This window comes from Ahaetulla prasina, chromosome 1 (genome assembly GCF_028640845.1).
Source record: "Ahaetulla prasina isolate Xishuangbanna chromosome 1, ASM2864084v1, whole genome shotgun sequence".
In the NCBI taxonomy this organism is placed as follows: domain Eukaryota; kingdom Metazoa; phylum Chordata; class Lepidosauria; order Squamata; family Colubridae; genus Ahaetulla; species Ahaetulla prasina.
This window is the reverse complement of record NC_080539.1, coordinates 243,725,531-243,750,254: the sequence shown is the minus strand read 5'-3', so window position 1 is coordinate 243,750,254 and position 24,724 is coordinate 243,725,531. Positions and strand designations below refer to the sequence as shown.

At 40.4% G+C, this 24,724-nt stretch overlaps 1 protein-coding gene and 1 long non-coding RNA gene across 5 annotated transcripts in view; one reads left to right on the top strand and one right to left on the bottom strand.

Annotated features, from left to right (window-relative positions):
• Positions 1–6,095, bottom strand: part of STEAP3 (STEAP3 metalloreductase) — a 44,638-nt gene extending 38,543 nt beyond the window's left edge. Inside the window, exon 1 of one of the 4 annotated variants that reach the window (XM_058194536.1) lies at positions 5,624–6,095. In XM_058194536.1, coding sequence (XP_058050519.1) covers positions 5,624–5,686 — 63 coding nt within the window. In that variant the 5' untranslated portion in view covers positions 5,687–6,095. The other 3 variants (XM_058194546.1, XM_058194529.1, XM_058194521.1) reach the window with 3 other exon arrangements.
• Positions 5,574–24,724, top strand: part of LOC131203865 (uncharacterized) — a 30,838-nt gene continuing 11,687 nt past the window's right edge. Inside the window, exons 1-3 of the long non-coding RNA XR_009156493.1 lie at positions 5,574–5,711; positions 13,826–13,885; positions 22,423–22,461. This is a non-coding gene — a long non-coding RNA (uncharacterized LOC131203865). The remainder of the gene's footprint in view (positions 5,712–13,825; positions 13,886–22,422; positions 22,462–24,724) is intronic.

Here is a 24,724-nt window from a genome sequence, read left to right as displayed (position 1 = left end):
CTGTTGATAATAATCTGAAAAGGAGATGGATTTAAACTAATTCTCCCATGTGGGGGAAAGACCTCGACTGCTTCTATCACCATGTTCTTAGCAAACTGAAAGCGTACAAGTTTAAAGTTAACTTATTTGGAGAGAAAATGTGGTCTTTCTTTCAGGTTGTCCTCAACTTACAACTTACCACAGTTCATTTAGTGACCATTCAAAGTTACAATGCCACTGAAAAAGGTGAATTAAGAACATTTTTCATAGTTACAACTTTTGTAGCATCCCCATGATATGATCAAAATTCAGATGCTTGGTAACCAGTTCATACTTATTACCATTGCTGTGTCCCAACGTCATGTAATCACCTTTTATGACCTTTTGACAAGCAAAGTCAATGGGGAAGCCAGAGTCACTTAACAACCGGGTTACTAACTTATCAACTGCAGTGATTCACTTAACAACTGGGGCAAAATTCACTTAACAAATGTTTCCGGTAACAACAGAAATTTTGGGTTGAATTGTGGTCATAAGGCGAGGACTACCTGTATTCTTGACCTACACTGCAGGGCTGCTGTGAAGGTACATTTCACTCCACCCCACCATCTTCATATGGAAAAGTTAGCAAAACAGATAATAAATAAGTAATATTGACTTGGCTGGCAATCAATATATTTCTGCCGTTTATATATTATTCAGAGCATTTATACTCTGCTCTTCAGCCAGAAAGGCTTTCAGAATGAGATTTTTTTTTTTTTTGCTACTGAAAGCTTCTATTGGACTGAATTCAAAATGTGACCGGATCTGTAAACCTGGATGCCTGAGCTGCAATTAGATAATAAAACTGGGTCAAAAAGAGATTTGTGGAAATTCAGATGTTTCCTGTTCCCTACTTTTGTTGCAAAATTACCTCTCCCATTGCTTACAAAAAGACTTAGGTAGAATTGATCGTATTTTCCATGATGCTTGTTCCTGCTCATTATGGGTAATCAAGTAAGAGAGGCTTGATTGATCTGAAGTCCCATCTCTCTGGCATTCTTTAAAGTTAAATCTCTTGGAAATTTGCCCAGTGACAGTAAAAAAACAAAAATCAATCCCCCTATTAATTTCTAATAAGAGGTAATATTATGACTGATGCTTCCTGTTGCTTTTTTTCCTTAGTTACCCAATTTTTGCACCCTTTTACTCTACATAGATCGGCCATGATTTCAGTGTCACAAATACTGTGTCTTAATATTGCAGTTTTTACTGATATAAATGATAGAAATTAGGATTTTAAAGAGTATTACTATGTAAGCAATTGACTCAGTACGCTATTCACTAAGCACTTATTGTATGTAAAGAAAAAATATATAAACGGGGGAGGGGAGAAATGGTTTATTTCAAGATGTATAAAAGGTAAAGGTTCCCCTTGCACATACGTGCTAGTCGACTCTAGGGGGTGGTGCTCATCTCCGTTTCAAAGCCGAAGAGCAGCACTGTCCGAAGATGTCTCCGTAGTCATGTGACCAGCATGACTCAACGCCAAAGGCGCACGGAACGCTGTTACCTTCCCACCAAAGGTGGTCCCTATTTTTTCTACTTGCATTTTTACATGCTTTTGAAACTGCTAGATTGGCAGAAGCTGGGACAAGTAACGGGAGCTCACCCCGTTACACGGCAGCACTAGGGATTCGAACCGCTGAGCTGCTGACCTTTTAATCAACAAGTTCAACGTCCTAGCCCCTGAGCCACTGTGTCCCCTTCAAGATGTATAGGGAAAGCAATTTAAATGTTCTTAGGAGAAAAGTTCACATTCCTGTAATAATGCATGTTTGCGTTGGCTAAAATAACAGTTAAGAGAGTGTACCGTAAAGACTATAATGCAAATGGAAAGATAACCGATATATACATTCATTAACTTTTTTCAACTAAGCAACTTGTCGCACCTGGTCTCTAACCTCCTCTGCCCTTACATGTTACCAAAATATATCTGATACTTTCCTCCATTTTTACCCTTTTCTGAATCTGAGAGATCTTTGGAGATCTTGAAGATAGTATGACATTCCCTCCCCCAAGTCTGTTGGCCAAAATCGTCACAAATTCTTGTGTACAGGCACTGCTGCAGGTGATATGAATTATATCCTGCAATGAACTGGCCAAGAGAATGTCATCGTATTCCAGAAGTAATTGTTACTATAGAGCCATTACAATACACAGGGAGAATGTGGGACATTTATTGTTGCAGGTACCAAAGTAGCTAAATGGATGTCTTAAGAACATGGAAACTTAGAATCAATCCATATATCCTCCTGCCAACTACGAGAAAAACCAATAAATGGAGCAGTTTTCAACTTTTTCCTTTGAAACTAAGGATGTAAGATCTGCCTTTTAGCTAATTTTTTTTCCAAGAAAGAAGTTTTTAAAACAAGTTTCTTAACAAAGGCAAAACACTCAAGAAGTACAACTTTTCTGACAAAATTCTACTCTTTTTAACTTACAGCCTGGCCATTGGCATTTTGCCATGTATAACAACAAATATAAACATTTGCTCTCTTAATCATTAGCTTTTTTTTGTTTTTGCCTTCCAGTCAATGTTGGTTCCTGGCAGTTGCCTGGAACCAATTCCCACTCTCTGCTGGGTTTTTGGGCCAGATTTTAGAAGAGATTTGCCCTTGCCAGCTTCCTATGGCTGTGTGTGTGTGACTGGTTGGAGGTCACTCAGCTTTGCTTTGTTTTTAAGGTAGGACTAGAAGTTGCTCCCTCCCAGTTTCTAGCCTGGTGCCTTAATCACTACACTAAACTAGCTTTCAATCATTAGTTTAGGCCAAGTGTCTCTCAACCATGGTTGTTTGAAGAGGTATGGATTTTAACTCTCACTCAGCATACTGACAGGAGAATGTTGAGAGCTGAAGTCCACACATCTCAAAGCTGCCAAGGTTGAGGGACATAGTTTAGGCAAATGTTGCTTATAAGAGATACTGACAGGCTTAAGGCAAATTCTTATCAAGAGAGGTGCAGTAGAGAATGTTTGATGTCTGATAATTTACTGTATTTTGTGATCACATTTAAAAAATTAAGAAACATTTAACAATTGATGGCAGGCAAATTCACAATGAGTAGACTGAACATATGGCTTTTTTTTCCATCTTAAATGAAGCTTTTCATCCATAAAAGCTTATGCCAACCAGCATGGCCTAAAATTTGTAGTCTCAACAAATCCTGATGTTACCAGGAAGGCTGGTTTATGCCACAATAAAAACATTTAGAGGCAAGATGGGAATCAATGGAGTGTTTCATTCCAAAGCTCATCTTTTCCCTCACATTACTTTCACAGAGAGGGAGAAAAATTTCATGCCTTCCTACTCTAATCCACTGTTCACAATAGGTATGAAATAGCAGCTGATAGGTATAATTTTCTCCACAATAGTTTAATCCAGCATTCAGGCAGTTAAGTATTTTGAGTATAATTTTCTCCACAATAGTTTAATCCAGCATTCAGGCAGTTAAGTATTTTGAGTCTGCCTTGCTCAGGTGCCACCATCTAACTCTGCTTTGTGGATTAAAAAACAACACACAGATTTGATTAATGCTGAAATAGAGGACCACCAGGAAATCATAAGGCTGCAAATTAGACTGGGAACTTAAAAAAAAAGTATCTTGGAAAAGAGCAGGGGTAAACAACTCCCCTGTTCTTTCCAACAAAATCATGTTCATGATGAAGTCATCAGAAATAGAGCCCAGCCTCAAGCAGTTATTTTTACAAATCTTGCCAATACACTTAGAACTTAAGACTTAGAATAACTTTGTCACTTTGAATATACACTAATCAACATACATGAAAATAAAATTTTGTTGCCTACAGTTCTCAATGGGTCTCCCCTTTGAGATACAGAACTACTAACTGAAAAGTTTGCATTTTTAAAAATTACCTACTCTATTGACCCATTATCCTCACTGCATTCCTTCTTTGCCATTGTTTAGTTTATTGTTCTATTATTTTACTTCTCTTCTGTTTACACTCCTTCCATTTTTTTTTTCCTGTTTGTTATCATACGCCACTTAGAGTAGCCCCCACAGCGACATGCCGTAGGCAGCAAATAAATTTAATTAATAAATCGGTGGTAGGTAAACTTAGAAGCTTTTTACTGGAAACTTTTCGCCCCCTACTAAAGTCGACTACTAGGGCAAGGTTGCCACAACAGAACGAATCGAGGCAACACAGCCTACTACATGAAAGAAATCCAGGTGCACCGAGTGGAAAACGAGGAGCAGGCGACGGAGTAGCGCTACACGCGATATACACCCCAAGACCGACAATCATCCCAAACAGGTTTTCAGGTTACTCTTACACCGTTGCTTTAAAACGACACACACACACCGGACCCTGCATACATGCTACAGAAAACGGAGCCCGGTAAACGGCCCTCTTCTTTTTTAACGCCGCGCAGATGATTCCTTCTAAGACTCGGGAGCTGCCGAGAGATGAGTTTCCGGAAGGCGGGGAAGATGAAAAAGGAAAAAAAAATCCGACTCTTCCCCCCCCACCCCTCTACACGCCAGACTCTTTGCAATAGGAAAATCATGATTTTTAGAGTAAAGCGGAGAAAAAGAGAAACGCAAGCGGGAGAGGAGAGGAGAGTTGAGTTGGCCGGAACTGGAAGGCGAGGCGAGCTAACGTGGAGAGCAGGAGGTTGAGGGGGACGGTCATCGAGACGGGATGCGTCTCGCAAAGCGTGTTTTAAGGGTTTTGTGGGGAGGGGGGGAGACGGTGGTTGCGAAGCCCTTCCAATTGAGGGGCGGCCATCCATTGAGACCTGCCGTTGAGGGGCGCGGCCTGTGGCTCGCAAGGGGACCCGAGGAAGGGGAAAAAAAGGGGGGGGCTTCCCTAGGCAGGAGGAGCCTGTCGTCCGGGCGCTTTCCGGTGCCTTAGGGGTTCCCCTTTGAGCGCCCCTTCCCCCACTTTTTTTCTTCTTCAAGCGCTCGCTCCTCGCTCCCTCCCTCCCTCCGCTGGGTCTTCCACGCATGGCCAGCAAATGGCATTCAGCCACGCAGCGCGAGAAGCCGCGACCGAATCGGGAGTCCAAACCCAAGGGACCCTTTTTCGTGGTTCCCTCGCTCGAGCTGCTGGTCTACTCACCGCTCTATGAGGTCCGGAGACAGACGGCGAAGCGAGGTTGAAAGTGGACGCTTTATAAAAAATTATAAACGAGGGAATTAAAAACGGCGGACTCCTCCCCCTTTCTCCTCCCGCCAGCTCCGTGTTGCTTTCCCCGCCTCGCTCCACGAGCGAGCTCGACCGACCTGCCTGCCTCATTCGTTCCCTGATCCGGGCCTGGCCTGGCGCCCGTGCACGTGTTACGTGCGTGGGGGGCTTCGGCCGCTGTTTGGGGAAGTACAGCGGCGCTGCCCCCTTCGCCGCCTCTCCAGGATCCAAGACCCCGGGAAAAGGGGCTGGTGGGTGGCTCAAAGCCCCGCCGCGCTCTTACCTCTTGTGGGATGGCGGATCCCGAGCTCCGGCTCCTGGGATAAGACTCCAAATCCGGTCTGGCTTTTTGATTGCTTTTATCCGGAGAAACGCGCGTGTGCAAATGGCGAACAACCAGGTTTAATTTACAACTAGGCAAAGCTAAATTAAATAATCCACCCGAAAGGAAGCTACCGTAATTATGTCGCTCGTTCGACCCAAATCGCTTTTCGTTTGCAACAGTTGTGACTCCCCCATGTCTTGAGGGGCCAATAGATCTCAGGTGAATCTCTTCCTCCGTCGAATGTTTTGATGCTAAAGGGTAAAATCCCTTTGAGCTCCGAGAGATAAATGCAGTCAATGTTATATAAAAGTTGTGTCCAAAACAAAGGGCGCCTCTACGTTGATTTTGAAAAAAGCCGAGCGGGGTCTGAGTTAGTTTCTGCTCGGGAAGGAGACCACCAAGAAATCCAAGGCTGGAGGGTGGACTCGCAAATTAATACCACCACTAGAAGTCAGCATAGGGAAACCTCTTCAGTCTTGCTCCAAAGAAAAGCTTACACGGAGTTGAGAAGCTCAACAGGGACTTGAGGCTGGGGAATGCTGTTGCATATTAAAGAAAATCATTCTGATTACTTGTATGTGTGGAAATGAAACATATTTACAGCTGGGAGACATTGTTGGTATACAGTCTCATTTCAGGTTTACTAGCTCATATATTTGAGGTCAGCTTTTCTTATTAGGGATGTTGTAAAAACAATGGGATACGTGGATAATCAAGATTTAAATAAAGCCAGCAATTGTACATTTCTAGGGTTCTTTTTATTGTTAATTACATCAGTGTATAAAGCTGTCCATCCTCCATTTATAATTCTGAATAAGAAAACAATTAAAAACAGAAGAATCAATTAATGACAAATAGAAGCCCAGGCTGCGTATTTAGAATGATAACTTTTGCTGTAACTAGACCTTTACGGAGTTGACCAGAACTAATCCCAAAACAAGCTTAAAGTAACGGAGGAAAAGTCAACCACTTTTTCATTTCTCAATTAGGGTCAGCTTCAGCATTTCATCGTCTTTTCTGGAATTATCTTTTTCAAACACGACAATCATAAATATAAAAAGGTAATGGTAAAGGTTCTCCTTGCACATATGTGTTAGTCGTTCCTGACTCTAGGGGGCGGTGCTCATCTCCTTCAAAGCTGAAGAGCTAGCACTGTCCGAAGATGTCTACGTGGTTATGTGGCCGGCATGACTAAACACCAAAGGCGCACAGAACGCTGTTACCTTCCCATCAGAGGTGGTCCCTATTTTTCTACTTGCATTTTTTACGTGCTTTCAAACTGTTAGGTTGGCAGAAGCTGGGACAAGTAACAGGAGCTCACCCTGTTACATGGCACTAGGGATTCGAACTGCTGAACTGCCAACTTTTTGATCGACAAGTACAGCATCTTAGCCACTGAGCCACCGTGTCCCTATTATAAATATTACAACATTTTATTACATCTATTATTATATCATAAATATAATGTGACCTAAAAATGACCACAGCAAGTGGCAGTGCCTAGCTAACCTTGACTGACTCAGAACAAAGGTTCATCTATAGATAGAGAAGAAATCATCCTGCAGGAAGGCAATGGTGGTCTCTTAGGTGCAATGTTTCCCAACCTTGGGAACTTTAAGAAGTGTGGACTTTAATTCCCAGAATTCCCCATCCAGCATGGCTGTCTGTGGGATTTTGGGAGTTGAAGTCCATACATCTTAAAGTTCCCAAGTTTAGGAAACATTGCCTTAGTATCAAAGAAGTGGTGCAGGGATATCTGTGTAGCCATCGTATTTGATGCAGGCTACCCTGATGTCCATAGGATAGGGTCTAAAAAGTCAAAATAATGTTTACAATAGCACACACAAAACTACTCATTTTTATGTATATTAGAGTTTCAATCACCTGGTGGTGGCTGCCATCTTGACTTTTTGGACCGTATGTAAGCTACTCCTAGATGTAAGGCATATTTATATAATTGCATGTTATTTTTTTAAAAAAGTACCAAAAGCAAAGCTGGAAAGTGGAACATAAGATGAGAGGAAGACATTTCTTTATAGAGAATGGAGGGAGCTTATGAAGCAAAAATGGGAAGCTGAAATGAGGTTAGGCTGAGCAAGGGCAGAAAAGAGAGCAAGAAGGTGGAAAGGAACCATTATGTTGGATGTTCCCTTTTTTCCACAGCTTCTGATTCTCCTGCTCTTCAGCAACACACACAGATCATCCCATCCATACAGAAAGAAATTGTTTCTCTCTGTGTATGATCTATACACGTGTAGAACATGTCAGAGCATAAAAAGGTGCCATAGTACAAATATATGTTAAGTTTTACTGGGACAGGGTGAGTAACTAGAGCAACCCCATTCCTAAGAGGTCTGTAAGGGATGTGCATAAGAGCACCAGTGTGCCTACTGTTCCTGTCCTTTTGTTTCCTTTTGTTATATCCAATTCATATAGTTATTTCATCTTATGCTTATATATATGCTTATATATCGTATAGTTATTTCATGCTTGTGCTTATATATACTGTTGTGACAAATAAATAAAAAAATAAAAAAACTTGACCTGTGGACTTCAATTCCCAGAATCCCTGAGCCAGCATGGGATTCTGGGAATTGAAGTCCACAGATCATAAAGTTGTCATAGTTGCCCACTCCTGTACGATGATATTTAGGGAAGGGCCTCCTGCCTGTTTCTTTATTCTTGAACAGTAAATGTAAATGCTCAATAGTAGCAACTGTGAGAGGGATCTTGGAGTCCAAGTGGACAACCATTTAGATATGAACAGCAGTGTGCAGCAGCTGCCAAAAAAGCCAACACAGTTCTGGGCTGCATAAACAGGGGGATAAAATCAAGAACACGTGAAGTGTTGTTTTTTTTAAAAAAATTTTTTTTAATTTCCATTTTCCAACATCATATTTATGTACAAACTATTATCCATCATTAATCATTAATTTTTATTTCTTGCTGATTCGGGCCTGCCCGACTGCCACTTCCTTTCTTCACAACCTCCCTCTACCCTCTACTACTTTCCCCTCCTTCATCTCCTTCACTTCACTACTTCTTCTCCTCCTTCTCCACTCCTCCCTTCTTCCACCCTTTCTAACCTTCTTATTCCCCTCCTCCTTCTCAACTCTTTCTTACCTACTTTCTTTCCTCCTTCTACTCCTCTCTCCCTTTCTTTCTGAAATGGCAGCTGGGCAGCCCCAATATCATTTCAAATTTTAATTTCATATCTTCAATCATTACTGTACATTAATAATCAATCCATGTATCATTTTCCCCCCCTTTCCCCCCCCTCCCCCCCCGGACTTCCCAGAGCAAATACCGGGTATTATGACCAACAATCGCAAGCTAAAGTATACAAAATATACATAAACTCCCACCCCTCAAAACTTTAAATCCCCTCACAATAAAAAGAAAGAGATAAGAAAGAATAAGAAAAAAGAAAAAAGAAAAGGAACAATACCAATACTATCTTCCCTTCACATATTACTTCTTCTTAGAGTCCATTTTTAAAATTAGTCCATCTTCTCAAATTCAAATTTTTTCCACTTGTATATTCCTTCAAATTTCATAAGTCCATTTCTTAAATTACAGTCCATCTTCTTGAGCTCAAATTTTCATCACTTATATATTTCTTCAATTGTCATAACATTTAATGTCTGTTCTTCTTACAGTCCATTTTTAAAATTAGTCCATCTTCTCAAATTCAAATTTTCTCCACTTGTATATTCCTTCAAATTTCATAAGTCCATTTCTTAAATTACAATCCATCTTCTCAAACTCAAATTTTCATCACTTATATATTTCTTCAATTGTCATAACATTTAATGTCCAATCTTCCAATATTACTCCATCAATGAATAAAGTCTCTCAAATACAATATTTCCAACTTAACTTCATAACTTTTACTGTCTATAAATGTGTCAATTAAAACGAATAATCATTTAAGTTACATCCACAATATAACAATAAACAATTAAAATCATTACATCCACAACATTATCTAAATTCATAAATTTTACTTTCCATCCTTCACAATTAAATAATATCATCCCATAGGTTTATATCATACAAATAACAAATAACAAAAATCCTATAATTTATATCCTAAACAAATCAATTCCAGAAATTAACTATAATCATCATATTCACATCTTAAACATTCCTCCCTTCTCCTATTCTATTTTCCATCATTTCCAAACTTAGCATCTAACAGCAAAGGGTTCCCACTTTTTAAAACATTAATATAGAAGTGTCTTACTTTCATAACTGTGCTAAGAAAATACTTTCTACCTCTAAAATTCACTGACAAACCCATTGGAACTTCCCATCTAAAATATATCTGATGTTTCTTAAACTCATCCACTAAAAAATCAAATTCTCTTCTCTTTCTTAACATTTTAGGAGAAATTTCCTTCATCATTTTTATATCTTGTCCCAATATTTGAAATTTATTATTATAAAAGGCTTGCAAGATTTCATACCTAACCTTTTTAGTTGTAAAATAAATAACCACATCCCTCGGTAATCTATTTTGTCTTGTCCACCAAGAATTAACACGATAAATTCTTTCAATATTAATCTCAAAGTCTTCTGGCTCCACACCCTTTATCTGAGCAAAGGCTTGCATAAAAATCTCTTAAGTTTTCCTTCCTACTTTCCCTCAACCCCCTCACCCTTATAGCATATTCCATTAATCTATATTGTAATATTACTCTCTTCATCTGCCCTATCTACCTTTGCCTGTATGTCTTCCATCTTATTATCTAAGTTCCAATTGTTTTGATTCTTTTGAATTTCCTCTATTTTCCTTTGCAACTCTAAATTAGCTTTATTAATTTCTTCAAAACTATCCTCCATCTGAATACAAGAGCTTAATATTTGCGAAATTGCATCCTTTACCATTTTCATTTCCTTCTTCTGCTCTTCTACCACTTCCTTAAATTCCAACATCTCTTTCTCTATTTCATCAAATTTTTGATCTATTTCTGAAAAACGAGTCTCCAGAAACTCCTGTAAAAAATTTCTTAATTCCTCTTTGATTTCTTCTTTTAATTTTCGTATCTGAACTGAAGAAATTTCTAAGTTTTTAGTGGCTTTTGGTACTATTTGCTTAAAAGCCATTTTTTTAAATATAACCTAACAGAGGACAAAAAGAGGTTAAAAAAGAAAAATTCAAAAAACGTTTCTTCTAAATCACTATAATCCCAAAGAAGAAGAAAAAATATAAATCATAAAATTCTCATTTCTTCCATTTAGTCAGTATCTTCTTGTATATCTCCTAGTTCCACACTAGCTGTTAATAAGCATTTCCTTACCTTTCGTTTCCAATACACACATTCTACAAAACGCCATTTGCTTTCTTCTCTCCTATCTTCACAACAAATGTATCCTCTATTAGGGGCTTGCAGTCTTCTTACAAACAAATGCTAGAACTCCAGTTTCTGCTCTGTCCGCGTTACAATCCATCACAAATCAATTTCTGCCACGGAGATTGGACGCTACGTTTTTTTCTGCCAAAAGGCAGATGCCCTCTGAGTCTGGAGCTTTTCAGGCTATGGAAGGAGCACTCCCTTCAAGCCTCCAGAAACTTTTTCTATGGCTTCTCTAGGTGGCTCAACTTCAGCCTGAATGCTCATCTCTCCCTCTTTGCCTGAGGGGGAGATTTACAAGCTGTCAGACAACTGATTTACGGTGTCATGGCAGCTCTACAGACTACAGAGTTAGCAGTCTAAAAAAGACTGCTTTTCAACGCAGCGGAGCCAAACCGGAAGTCCAGAACACTTGAAGTGTTAATACGCTTTATAATGCCTTGGTAAGGCCACACTTGGAATATTGCATCCAGTTTTGGTTGCCACGATGTAAAAAAGATGTTGAGGCTCTAGAAAGAGTGCAGAGAAGAGCAACAAAGATGATTAGGGGACTGGAGGCTAAAACATGAAGAACGGTTGCAGGAACTCGGTATGTCTAGTTTAATGAAAAGAAGGACTAGGGGAGACATGATAGCAGTGTTCCAATATCTCAGGGGTTGCCACAAAGAAGAGGGAGTCAAACTATTCTCCAAAGCACCTGAGGGTAGAACAAGAAGCAATGGGTGGAAACTAATCAAGGAGAGAACCAACTTAGAACTAAGGAGAAATTTCCTGGCAGTTAGAACAATTAATCAGTAGAACAACTTGCCTGCAGAAGTTGTGAATGCTCCAACACTGGAAATTTTAAAGAAAATGTTGGATAACCATTTGTCTGAAATGGTGTAGGGTTTCCTGCCTGGGCAGGGCGTTGGACTAGAAAACCTCCAAGGTCCCTTCCACCTCTGTTGTTGTTGTTATTATTATTATTATTGTTGTTGTTGTTATTATTAAATGTGTTTCTTTCCTTGTCTTTGACTTTTTTCATCCCTTTCTTTCTCTTTTGCTTTTGGAGAACAGGTATGATGTTTTCCTGTAACTGGGCTTTTAAAAAGCTTCCATTGCTTTTAACAGAAGAGAACTTTCTGCCTTCAAGCCTAATTGTTGCATGGAGGATGCTGCAGGGATCAGAGTCTCTGGTCCATTGACACTTTTTTCCCCCCTCCCTAAACCTAATTGCCATATAGAACGTGGTGAGATCAGAATTAATTCTTTCCTTTCCAATGGCAAATCCATGGCCTTACCTTTCTGGAGTAGCAATTAGGCCTAGGCAAAAAGCCTACTGCTTCTACCTTGGTTTAAAAAGGTGATCTAAGCCTCTTATATAGGTTGGGATCTTAGGCCCCAGGTAGACTAATGTCTCTGCCTGTCTGATTGCTTTGGTTCTCAAAAACTCTTCAATGTTGATATTTCAAAGGGCCTCAAACGGGGAGGCAATGGCTCCTGGTGTAGGTAGTTTTAAAAGGGGATTTCTGAAGAAAGAGCTAAATGCACTTGCCAAATTTGGAGACGGCTTTTGCCTCTCCTGCAAGCGATTCTGTTTGGAGTAGCACCTAACACCTGGGTCTTAAGTCTGGTTTCATTAGCTGAAACTTCCCTATTTAAATTGAGGTTGTGGAGTTCTCTGCTCTACTTTCCTTGTTTGCATTCAACATTGAAAGAAGGGAAAGTACTGAAAGAACAAAGGAAAGTGCACTTAGGGTAATAATGATTTATTATTGGTGGCTCCATTGTATGTAATGTTTTACTCATTCCTTGTGGTCTGTAGATTTTAAATCTTTTATAATCTGTTTTTGCTACATGGCCAGCCCATTTCCATTTCAATTCTTTTACAATTGTATACTTTCGTTTCTTCTCTAATCCACGTGCAGGTCTTTCTATTTTGCCTTGTAATCCCGAGCATATATTTTTCCATGGCTCTTTGTGCCACTCGTAGCTTTTGTATCGATCGATCATGAGGTTAGTGTCCATGTTTCGCTGGCATATGTTAGAGCAGGTGGCATCCACAGTTTGAAAACTTTTCTCTTCAGGCATAGTGGGAGGTTGTTCTTGAAAATTATGCTTACCTTGCTGAGTGCCTGCCAACTACACTTTAATATGCTGTTCAATTCTGTTTATTGCATAACCTTCCATTGAGATTCGTTGGCCAAACTATATGTAATGTTCCATTATGTCTAGTTCTTCTCCAGATATATATATATATAAAATATCTCTGGTGAATTTATTAAACATAACATGGCTCTTTTTCAAGTTTGTTTTTAAGCCAAATGGTTCTCCTGCTTTGGGCAGCTCTTGTATGTGTCTTCGTAGCTCTTCTGGGCGGTGGTGAAATTCAGCCGGTTCTATCCGGCTCACGTCCCGTTTTTGACCCTCTACTCATGCGCAGAAGACTCTGTAAATTATAAGGTGTCTATAGGCTTCTTTATATATACTTCTAACATAGGCCTGTAGATTTTTTTTTTTTAAAAAATAAGCTTCTCCAACTGTCTTACTGTAGCCTGTTGGAGAAGCAAATGAGTTCTGAAGCCTTTAAGAAGAAACAAAATGTAGAAAACTATTACAAATGATTATTTGCTAATTATAGTATCACAGTTCAGAATAATATTCTACCATCTGTATGCAATGAAAGCTAAAGCAGGGGAAAAGAACGTTGTCAAACATTTAATACTTCGTGGTGGTTTAGAAATAGAAACTTTTAGAAGGATGGAAGGGTTTTTTTTTATCCCTTGCTTTCTGAGGCTTTATTATATTTCCTGAACCAAATGCCCTCTAGATGTCCTGGAATTAAATTTCCCAGAATTCTCATCCAAGCAATGCTGCCTGGAAATCTTGGGAGTTGTAGTTTTAACACATCTGGTCATCATCAGGGGAAAACTGAACTAGATGTACATGTACCTCCTATTGAGCTGTTTGAATTGAATAGTATCATTTCTTTTCCAGATCCCATTTTTGAATACTTCCTTCTAGAAAACAGACAACAAACTTCCCTGCAAGTAGAAGGTCAGCAAAACTATGTGAAAATTCAGACTGAAATTTCCTCTAGAATACCTGATGCACTAGCTTTCATCCCTACACCGAAAAGAAGCATTTTAGAAAGCATAGGGTTGAAAAAGAGCACTTTGAATGATTTTGGTGTACTGTTAGTACCTCATTCTGTGAGAACCAAGTTTTAACCCAATAGCATTTGAGAGACAGGAAATGGGCGAAGGAGAAGGCTTCGCTGACTGAGCTGATTATATGCAAAATCCAGTTTGCAGAAACCCACAGAGAAATAATGAGGGGTGGATTATGCTGCCATCAGCATGCTGTGACAAGATAGCACCCGTTTCTCTTCTTAGACAGGAGCTTGACACAAGCTTTCATTTTCTATTAGCAAGCCCATTTTATACTGCAGATACGTAGCCTGTTTCTGTGGCTGGGTGTGATGATTTTTTTTTTTTGAAAAAAAGCATGTTATCAATAGCCAGTCCTTTGCAGCCCCCGACTGCCAAAAGGTATAAAGGCTGATAACAGAATGTACCCTAACTAGACTGGGAGAATGCCGTTGACCTGAGAATAAGATAAGTAACTTGGTGTTCTGACCTAGGCTTCCTTAGAAAGTATAAAGCACAATCTTAGCCCTGGCAAAACCTCTTTCATTTACACAGCTGTGAATTATTGTTATTCATAGTCCGCAAGGCTTCACAAACAGTCTTTTAGGGGAACGTTTATAAATACCCACCTTATCTCCCTTGGAATGCTGTCGGAGAATTAATTGCCAGACACAGGCAAGGCCAAACTTGGCACAGAACTTTTCAAAGCTTGAACCGACCAGATGAACTAATTGCTTCCTGCAAAAACCTCACATTCCGTTCACTCCTCTTTTATATCTTATGGGAGGGGCCAATCATCTCCAAGCCTTACTCCCAAGTTGACCCTGTTTTCTTAATTGTCCTTGTCTTCTGGCAGCTCTGCACATGTGAGAGAACAGGCTCCCGCTGTTCCTCTGCCTTGCTGATGTCAGACTCCGGAGGTTCTGGAGGCAGCATATAACTATCAGATGGCCTTGGCCCCCTCTCTGCCTCTGATGCAGAGCCCTCGCCAAGTTTTTCCCAGCCCTTAGGACTGCCCCAAGTTACTCCCCAACCTCACTGTCCAACTCTGCTGTCAGCTCCACTGGCTTCCAGTGGGCCACAACTCTTGGTACTTCGTTTTTCCTTTTGATTAGACCCCAAATGCTTACTAGGATTGCCAACCGAAGGCAGGGAGACACAGGGTAAGTAGTCCTTGACTTACAATGATTTGTTTAATGACTGTTTGACGTTACAATAGCAATAGCATGGATAGTCCTCGACTTATGACCACAATTGAGCCCAAAATTTCTGCTGTTAAGCAAGACAGTTGTTAAGTAAATTTTGCCCCATTTTATGACTTTTCTTGCCGCAGTTACTAAGTGAATCACTGCAGTTGTTTGTTAAGTGAATCTGGCTTCCCCATTGACTTTGTTAGTCTGAAGGCCGTAAAAGCTGATCGCGTGACCCCGGGACATTGCAACCGTCATAAATATAAGTCAGTTGCCAAACATCTGAATTTTGTTCACATGACCATGGGGATGCTGCAACGGTTGTTAGTGTGAAAAGTGGTTATAAGTCATTTTTTTCAGTGCCCTTGTAACTTCGAATGGTCACTAAATGAACTGCTGTAAGACGATTTGAATACCACTTCACAGTTGCATTGTAAAAGTGACTTATGACAATTTTTCACACAACCAATGTAGCATCCCCAAGGTCGTGTGATCAAAGCTCAGATCCTTGGCAACTGTTCCATATTTATGACAGTTGCGATGGTTCCAGGGTCATGCGATCACCTTTTATGACCTTCTGACAAGCAAAGTCATTGGGGAAACCAGATTCACTTAACAACTGTGTTACTAACTTACCTGCAGTGATTCACTTAACTGTGTCAAGAAACGTCATAAAATTGGGCAAAACTCACTCAACAGCTGTTTCACTTAGCAACAGAAGTGATGGCTCAACTGTGGTCATGTTGAGGACTACCTGTATTATACTATAACCGAGATGATTATATTTAACCCCAGCTGCGAAAAAAGGGAACATTTCCAAAAGTGATAGTCTGATAGGAAAAGGTGCAGCTACAAACAGTCGGGTTAGCAAGCTCAACTCTATGACATTAATTAGTTTAGAAGGCCGCCCTGGCTACCTGAACCTGACAAAACCCTGATCAGTTTTGCACTACTATAAAGAACTTTGTTTGCCTCCAAAGTGGCTCCCATTTGCATTCCTTTCATTTAGCTTTCACCCTTTATTTTTAAAAAATAAAAAATTTGATTGTATTTATCTCTTGTGAGATCAATCTACTCACAAGGAGGGAAAAGGCAGATTTCCCTAGTCGCATCTTTTATTTCTACAAGGCCAAGAGATGGTACTATATAATCAATTTTCCTTTTATTTGGCTGTAATATTAATGGGTTTTGTGAACTTTATATTCTTACATCCATCGACAGTAGGGATGTGTGAAGCCAGCTAAAGATATCCCTCTGGAAGATACTGTATGTGATTGACAGCAGTAATATCAAGCTGCAAAGCAAGACAAGACATGCAGCTAGGTTGTATAGTCCTAAAGGGCTTCTAGGAGAGAAAACCTAAGACCTCCAGCTAGTCACCCTACAGGCTCAGACTTGATGCTGTAGCATATGGAAATGACCTTGGGAGACAGGGAAGAGCTACAGCCAAGCTGAAAAAGAGGCCGTCTATAAAATTATCAGGAGGATTTTCTGCCTCTTTTTGGAAGAGTATAAGAGTCTTGCCCCATTGATGTCAGTCTAATGAAGTAGTCCAGGGAAGACACCCAGTGTTGTGGTCCGCCAGCAGCCTGTGGAGCTGGCAGCAGAGTCAGCGATGAGGCTGAGGAAGAGCATGGGCCAGTCCTGAAGGCTGGGGATGGCCCAGATGAGGGCTCTGCATCAGAGGCAGAGGTGGGGCCAGGGCCATTGGGGAGTGATGTGCAGACTCCAGAGCCTCCAGAGGCTGTCAGTAGTGAGGCAGAGGAACAGGAGGAGCCTGTCCCTAATGCACACATGAGAAGAGCTGCCAGAAGGCAAGAGCAGGTAAAGCAAAGAGGATGACTCAGGAGTAGGGCCAAGAGATGATTGGCACCTCCCATAAGGCTTAAAAGACCAGCAATGGCGTTTGGATTCTTTGCCGGAAAACAACGTTGATAGCTTCATCTTCTTGCATTTATTTCGTATCGGTGTCTTCTGAACTTTTGCCAAGAAAGGCCTTTGGCAGTTTGCCTAATTGGACCAAGTTGGTGATAGGCCTGAGGAATTTGTGTTGGGAGGAATTTGCTTTAATTTAGTTGAACTACACTGAGAATGAAGTAACTCTCAGGTGTTTGAATAAAGTTTGTTTGTTTTTACACTGACTGAGTTTCTTACTACCTACTGGGGCCTGGGTCACAATACCCAAATGAATGAATTCTAGTAAGATTACGGGAAGAGAATCTTGCAAGTTTCCCCCATCCCGTTACAGCCCAAGAAACTAGGGAGGATGATCCCTTCTGAGACATTTGCAATGCCTACATTCTTGCTGTGGGCTAAACTGACTCCTATTTGACCCTTGCCCTGGCTGTGACTCTTCCCTCTGTCCTGCAAGAACATTTCCACATACCATTACAGACACACACATCATTTAATGAAATGAAGGTGGAAGTGTTGATTGTCCAAGCTGTAATATTAATGACCTCATAGGATATTTCCAGAAGAGATTTTCAGGGTATAATCACCCTACATCAGGGGTGTCCAAACTTGGCAACTTCAAGACTTGTGGACTTCAACTCCCAGAATTCTGGAAGTTGAAGTCCGCAAGTCTTAAAAGTTGCCAAGTTTGGACACCCCTGCCCTATATCATTTCTGGAATTCTACTAAACGTTTAACAAAATTCATGAAATTCCCATATTTCTCCACTTCTTTTGTCACTTTTTTTGTCCTGTAAACAAATCAGTTCAGAAAAAAAGCAAGTATAAGCACAGTGTAGATTGATTACTATAGATAAAAACTTTCCACCCAAAGCATTTTAGTAGCTATGGTGTTGGAAACTGTGACTTTGTAGTGTAATACTTTGTAGTGAACGAAATCGTTCAAATACTGCTGGGTTCGTTCTCCCGTATTCTGATGCGATACGTATAAGATTATAAACTTTTCCTCTTTTTTTTTTTAAAGTGAAAGTTGAGATTTGCAGAAATATCCCATAACAGACTTGTGGACATGCTGATTGTGTGACTAGAAAAGGCCATTCTATATTTGCAGTGCAATATTTCTCAGGGGTTAAATATTTGCAAGCTGTGTGCCCCTGTTAACCTATTTTAACTGCTAGTAGTGCTGTAATAGCATCAGAGCAAATGATTATAGATGTACTCTCTCCATTCCTGCACAAAGAAGCTATATCTGAGCTAGGACTTTATGAGAGGTATTAGGCGAATTTCAGTGCAATGGTTTTATGGTGCTGAAATTCCAGCTGCTCCCCCATTTATTTATTAATTATTTTAAAAGATGCATAAGTCTATCCAAATGAAGTAAATCTCAACACGACATATATAATGTTCTATAACAGCAGTGGCATTGCATTGTTTCTTTTTTTAATGACCCTGTAGTACCTTGATTCAGGGTGGAGTCAGTGTGAATAGTTGGAGCTGAACGTTTACTGTCCAGATACCCTTCCTGATGCCTACACAGAGTTCACAGCAAATATTTTCTCTTTGCGCTCTGAGAGAGAAAATCGGCTGCTACCTCGATTCGAGCCTTCTGAGTGGGAGGCGAGCATCTTCACCACTAGGCCACCATACCTCTCATATTGCATTGTTTTTTTTATCAGCTTCTAATTTTCTCAACCTCTGTCTACTCTGTTTTCTAAGTGTTCTTCACTAACAAATAAATATAGTTACTCCAAGAGTGCTACAGAGTCAGAGTTTTCATACATTTCAGAATCATAAAGGCTTTTACAAATGAAGTTCACAATTAACACCCATACTTTACTCCAGAAAATGGAGCATCATTATTTACTCAGCATGAGAACCGCAGATGACTATGACTTGGATATTTGCCTAAATATAAAGGAAAATGTTTGTTTCCTCTTTTCCCTGTCTCATTATGTTTATGAAAATGCAGATTGGGGAAGGGGCCAGTTTCGTGGAAGCCAGTAAACAGAACAGATTATAGCTTCACTGTTTTTATTTTTGGCTGCTACCCTAAAATCACTTTCTAATCTTGGAGGAGTCCTGGCATTTAGTCGAGCAGCCTGGGGACAAGGGATGAAGGGCAGTCTGTTGGCTGGCAAACTAAATATATATAACATTGCCTGATGCCTTGTGGATGCCTGGACCATGGGAGCTTCCAGCTAATACATCTGCTGAAAAATGTCAGGTCCATGCAGAATAAGCATTCAATCATTCCTTCAACCAATCTTCTGAACAGCTTCTCTTCCTTACCTCCTGCCTTCAGTTTCTTTCTGTCTTATTCTTCTCCTCCCCTCCCCATCTCATTTCTCATCTATCAATCAATCAGAATAGAGCTGGAAGGGACCTTGGAGGTCTTCTAGTCCAACCCCTCGCTTCAAGCAGGAGACCCTATACAATTTGAAACAAGTGACTGTCCAGTCTTTTCTTAAAATCCTCCAGTGATGAAGCTTCCACAACTTCTGAAGGCAAGCTGTTCCACTGGTTAATTGTTCTCACAGTTAGAAAGTTTCTCCTTAATTTCAGGTTGCTTCTTTCCTTGAGTAGTTTCCATCCGTTGCTTCTTGTCTTGCCTTCTGATGCTCTGGAAAATAAGTTGACCCCCTCTTCTTTGTGGTAGCCCCTCAGATATTAGAACACTGCTATCATGTCACCCCAGTACTGCTTTTCTCTAGACTAGTCATAGCCAGTTCCTGGAAACCTTCATGTATTTTAATCTCTAGGCCTTTGGTAGAAATGATTCTACCCACATTTGTTTTCATATTTTGCTCTCTCCTTTGCATCTTCAATGTGATAATGCATGTGAAATAACCTGAGACACACAATACATTGGAAAATCATGTCTTAATAGCTGCTGTGAACTCCTATAACAAGTTCCCTTTTCTCCATAGCTCCAGCATTGCACTAAGTAGCCTGAAGATAGGCTATAAGGGGCATTCATTGTGTCAGATATCTGCAAGTTGGGTGGGGGGCGAAATCAAGCTTAAAAGTGAAACCAATGAAGGAAAAATGCTTGGAATCAGGAATGGGAGTTCCATGGAATAGCACTCTTCATTATGAAGTTCATACCCAGTGTTTAAATAACATGTAATTTAAGAGATCTTAATTTGTTTAAGTGACAGAACAATCTAAGAACTGTAGCTGTCTTCTGATAAGGGCCTGGGTACCTACGGGACCGCCTGCTGTTACCACATGCCTCCCACCGACCCGTACGCTCTCACAGAGAGGGACTTCTCAGGGTGCCGTCCGCCAAACAATGTCGGCTGGCGGCCCCCAGGGGAAGGGCCTTCTCTGTGGGGGCTCCCACACTCTGGAACGAGCTTCCCCCAGGTTTACGCCAAATACCTGACCTTCGGACTTTTCGCCGCGAACTAAAGACACCTTTTTATCCGCGCGGGGCTGGCTTAAATTGAATTTTAAATGTCAAATTTTATTAATTTTAAATGGGGTTTTTTAGTGTATGGTAAATTTTTAAATTGTCAGGCTAATTTAAATAAGTTTTTTAAATTGCATTTTAATTGTATTTTGTATTGTTTGTTTTATTCTGCCTGAGTCCTTCGGGAGAAGGGCGGTATAAAAATCAAATAAAAAAATAAAAAAATAAAAAAATAAGGAGCTTGGAACATCTGCCTTTCTAGATTGCAGCAACTTGTTCCGAGATAAGCAGAGCACGCTCTCATCTGCGTGAACTGCTTCCCTGGTGCAAGGAAGGCCCACGAATCACGTTACAAAGACAGGAATCCACAATGCTATCCTTGACCTGTTCCCAGCTCATTGCAAAGACAAGCTCCACCTGTCCTTCTTGTGCCACTTATAAGTAAGACCACACGCCACAAGACAGACTTCATTTCCTAATAGGAGTTTTCCTTCATTTCTCTGCTCCGATTGGCTACTGTATGCTGAGGTGAACTGACCCTTCCCTCTGGTCATCAATTGTTGCTCTCTATGGTCAATTTATCCAGGGCTTCTGGACTCATGAAAGGCTGGTTCCCTCCTTTCCTTTTTTTAAGGAACCAGTTGAAGTTTCCACTTTTGAGTCAAACGAATTGGAGTTAGATAAAACCCACCCTTCCTTCCTTTCTTCCTTTCTGTGGCCTAGAGGTGGAGCTCTTGCCTCACAATCAGGAGATTGTGAGTTCGATCCTAGGTAGAGGCAGATGTAGGGTCTCCTGTTTGGGCAGGAGGTTGGACTTGATGACCTGCAAGGTCCCTTCCAATGCTGTTAATCTGTTAACTCCTCCCTCCCTCCCTCTTTTTAAATGATGAAATTGACAATTTTGCCAGTTTCCTATCTAGCTGGGGTGAGAGGAAGAATGATAAAACGACTATATTTTCTCTCTATTTCTCTCCCTCCCCTCTTCCTATGGACTTACAAAAAAGGTGAAATTGGCAAGATTTATTCCAGTTTCTTCTTCATGGTGAACTGAGGTGATCTTTCCTCCACTACTATTGGACATGCCTAATGGGAAAGTGTCAAGCACATGAATGGGAGCCCATATAGCTGGACTCTTGCAAAAGGTTTATCAGTGGAAACCATACATCCAAAAAGAACCATCTAGAAATGTTTGCTTTCTTTGCACGGGAGCGAAGGACAAAGACCAAGGAAAGTCCACAAATGGTATGCTAACTGGTAACTATGTCTGGAGAAAACATTTGGTCAGTTTTGTTGGCAGAGCTTGAAATCCAGGCATTAATTTCCTCAGACTTTTTTTTCTAGTTGGTATCTACAGTTAAGCAGCTTAAAGAGGCCATGTGAAATTGCCCTAAAATTCAAGGATTCTTTTTTGTTGCAGAATATATTAATTAATATATTAGCACATTATGAACACATTGGCTGTTGCTAACATTATTCCAATTTACTTAAAATATTAAAAATTACTATAACAAAGGAAATCTGAAGGAATTTGGTTTTAGGAATATAATATGATGAATTTGTCTACTTCTCTTGCTGTTTAAATGTGTAGCAAAAAGCCTCAGCCACAAACAGCTTCCTAGTGAAAATACAGAAAATGGTACTACCGATCTTCAGCAATTCACATAGAGGATTCCTTATCTGAAATATATCTTCTGTGAAATGGCCCTGAGAGATATAAAAAAAGACAAGGTTAGGTTAGGAAGAAGGCTATCCAGCCACCCGTGTTTGGGGTGGGGAATTAAGATAAAAATAATTCAGAGGGAAAGAAAATGCAGGCGTGATAATTGCCTATTGAAAGTAACCATTTTGTAAAGATCTGGGTAAGCAAATATATGGAAGTGAACCAAATAGACGATGTGTTTTGTTTTGTTATGGTTTTTTTTGTCTCCAGGCAGCATCTCTTGAAATCTGTGCGCAGGAACGATGACAGGTAAGTACTGGCACTGCTTAACTCATTTTGTCTGTCACATCACAGGGCAAAGTCACAATGAAATGATTTGACAATTGCTGCTTAAACTCTGCAAAATGGTGCAAAATGGAGCAAACCCCTAAATTGGTGCTGAACAATTTGGTGAAATAGGTCATGAACTGGCTTCTTGTTTCAGTTCAAATTCAGTTTAAGTGTGTTTCTTGCAGATGACATTTCCTCAGCCTGCAATACAATTATAACAATTTGTGTGACGGATATATCTAACATTCACATTACAAGGAAAAGAGCTGTGAAAGTATTCTGTTGAACATAGTTGGAATGATCTTTCTGATCACCACCTAGTGGATAAAATGATTTTTAAAAAAACTTTACAAACATTTCAAGAATGCATTTCTTGCTTTTCCCGAAAAAGGAACAACTGTTGGTAATGCATTAATAAATAATGATTCTGACTTATTCACCTATAGGGATAGCTGAAGAATTCATTACCACACAATGACTTACCACTTAGAGATAGTTTCCAAAGAGATTGGACAAACTCCCAAAGAACAAAATTCTTATTTGTTGGTATCTTTTATTATTATTAATAATGTATTAATTCGTATGCCAACTAACTCTCACTGACTCTGGGTGACTCACAACAATCAAGCAAAGAAATTACAATAAAATCAGTAGCAATAGCACTTAGACTTATATACCACCTCATAGTGCTTTTACAGCCCTCTCTAAGCAGTTTACAGAGTCAGCATATTTTCCCCAACAATCTGGGTCCTCATTTTACTGACCTCGGAAGATGGAAGGCTGAGTCAACCTTGAGCCTGGTAAGATTTGATCTGTCAAATTGCTGGCAGCAGGTGATCAGCAGAAGTAGTCTTCAGTACTGCACTCTAACCACTGTGCCACCACAGCTCAGTAAAACGTAAAATGTAAAAACGGGGGTCTCTCTTGGACTGTCCCTTGCTGGAAGGTTGGGAGAAAAGCCAGGACTTCAGTCTTAATGATTGTCCTAAACATCTGGGGAACCATCTGGATCTTGGGGAAATTTCATTCCAGAAGACAAGTGCCATTTCAGAGAAAGTATGCTTACAAGTTCTGAAAGAAGACATTGTTTAATCAAAGCAATCCTGAGCATGTCAACCTTACAGGTTCAAATCGGTCAAGCTCTGGTGGAAACACTGACTAAAGGAGAAGGAGGAGTAATAAGGTATATCAGAATGGTTCCAGTGGAGGAAACTTCATAGACTACTAGACCAATGAAACCTTAACTACTGGTTCCCAAGGGAATGCAGCCAATCTGGCGAGATTCTTGTAATACAGGTAATCAACAATAAAGAGACTGCTTTGGCCTAGTCATGAATTTGTTTTGGTCCCTTGTGCCTGTCACAGTCTCTTGCATGCCTGTTGTACACGTGTGCTGGGACAATACAAGAGCTTTGACTCAGCAGTACAGGAAACACAACATGATTGCTATTGTTTCCAATAGTGCCAGTATAAGACACAGCTGGGAATCATGGTGCTTATATCTTGTTGATGGCATGTTTAAAGCACCAGACTGCTAATACAGGAACAGCAACATGGACTAACAAGGCATATCTGGTGTGCTGACCAGTTGGTTGGTGGCCAGCAGAACGGCAGCACTGCTTCCATGCGATGCTTGGAAGCAATAAAAGATGTCCATATTGGAGGTCTTGGGGCATGGTGAATTTACGATACTGGTAAATGCTGGTAAGCTGCACAAGGCTTGCTTGTATGTTCTGTACTGGTCATTGTGTGTTTGCATGTCCTTGTATGTTCTGCATGCTTGATCTGGAGCCCCCACCCCATTTGAATATGATGAGTATGGGAGCTCATTTATAGAGCCTAATTCCACATGACGGTCTTTCTTGAGCACCTGGATATTACTTCCTTCTAGTTTGATTAGAAAGTTGAAGGAAGAGCTTGCTTAATATCTAGGAACCCCTCTGCACAATGGCTGGCAATGGAGGGAAGACAGTAATAATTAGTATCCAATCAAAGAGAATAAAGGAAAAGAAACACCTTAATAACACCTTAATAATAAAACAAAAACACCATTCTCACCATTGCGTGATGGCACAGTGATTAGAATGCAGTACTGCAGGCTATTTCTGCCGACTGCCTGCTGCCAACAGTTCTGCAGTTTGCTTCTCACTGGCTCAAGGTTGACTCAGCCTTCCATCCTTCTGAAATCAGTAAAATGAGGATCCAGATTGCTGACTCTGTAAACCGTTTAGAGAGGGCTGTA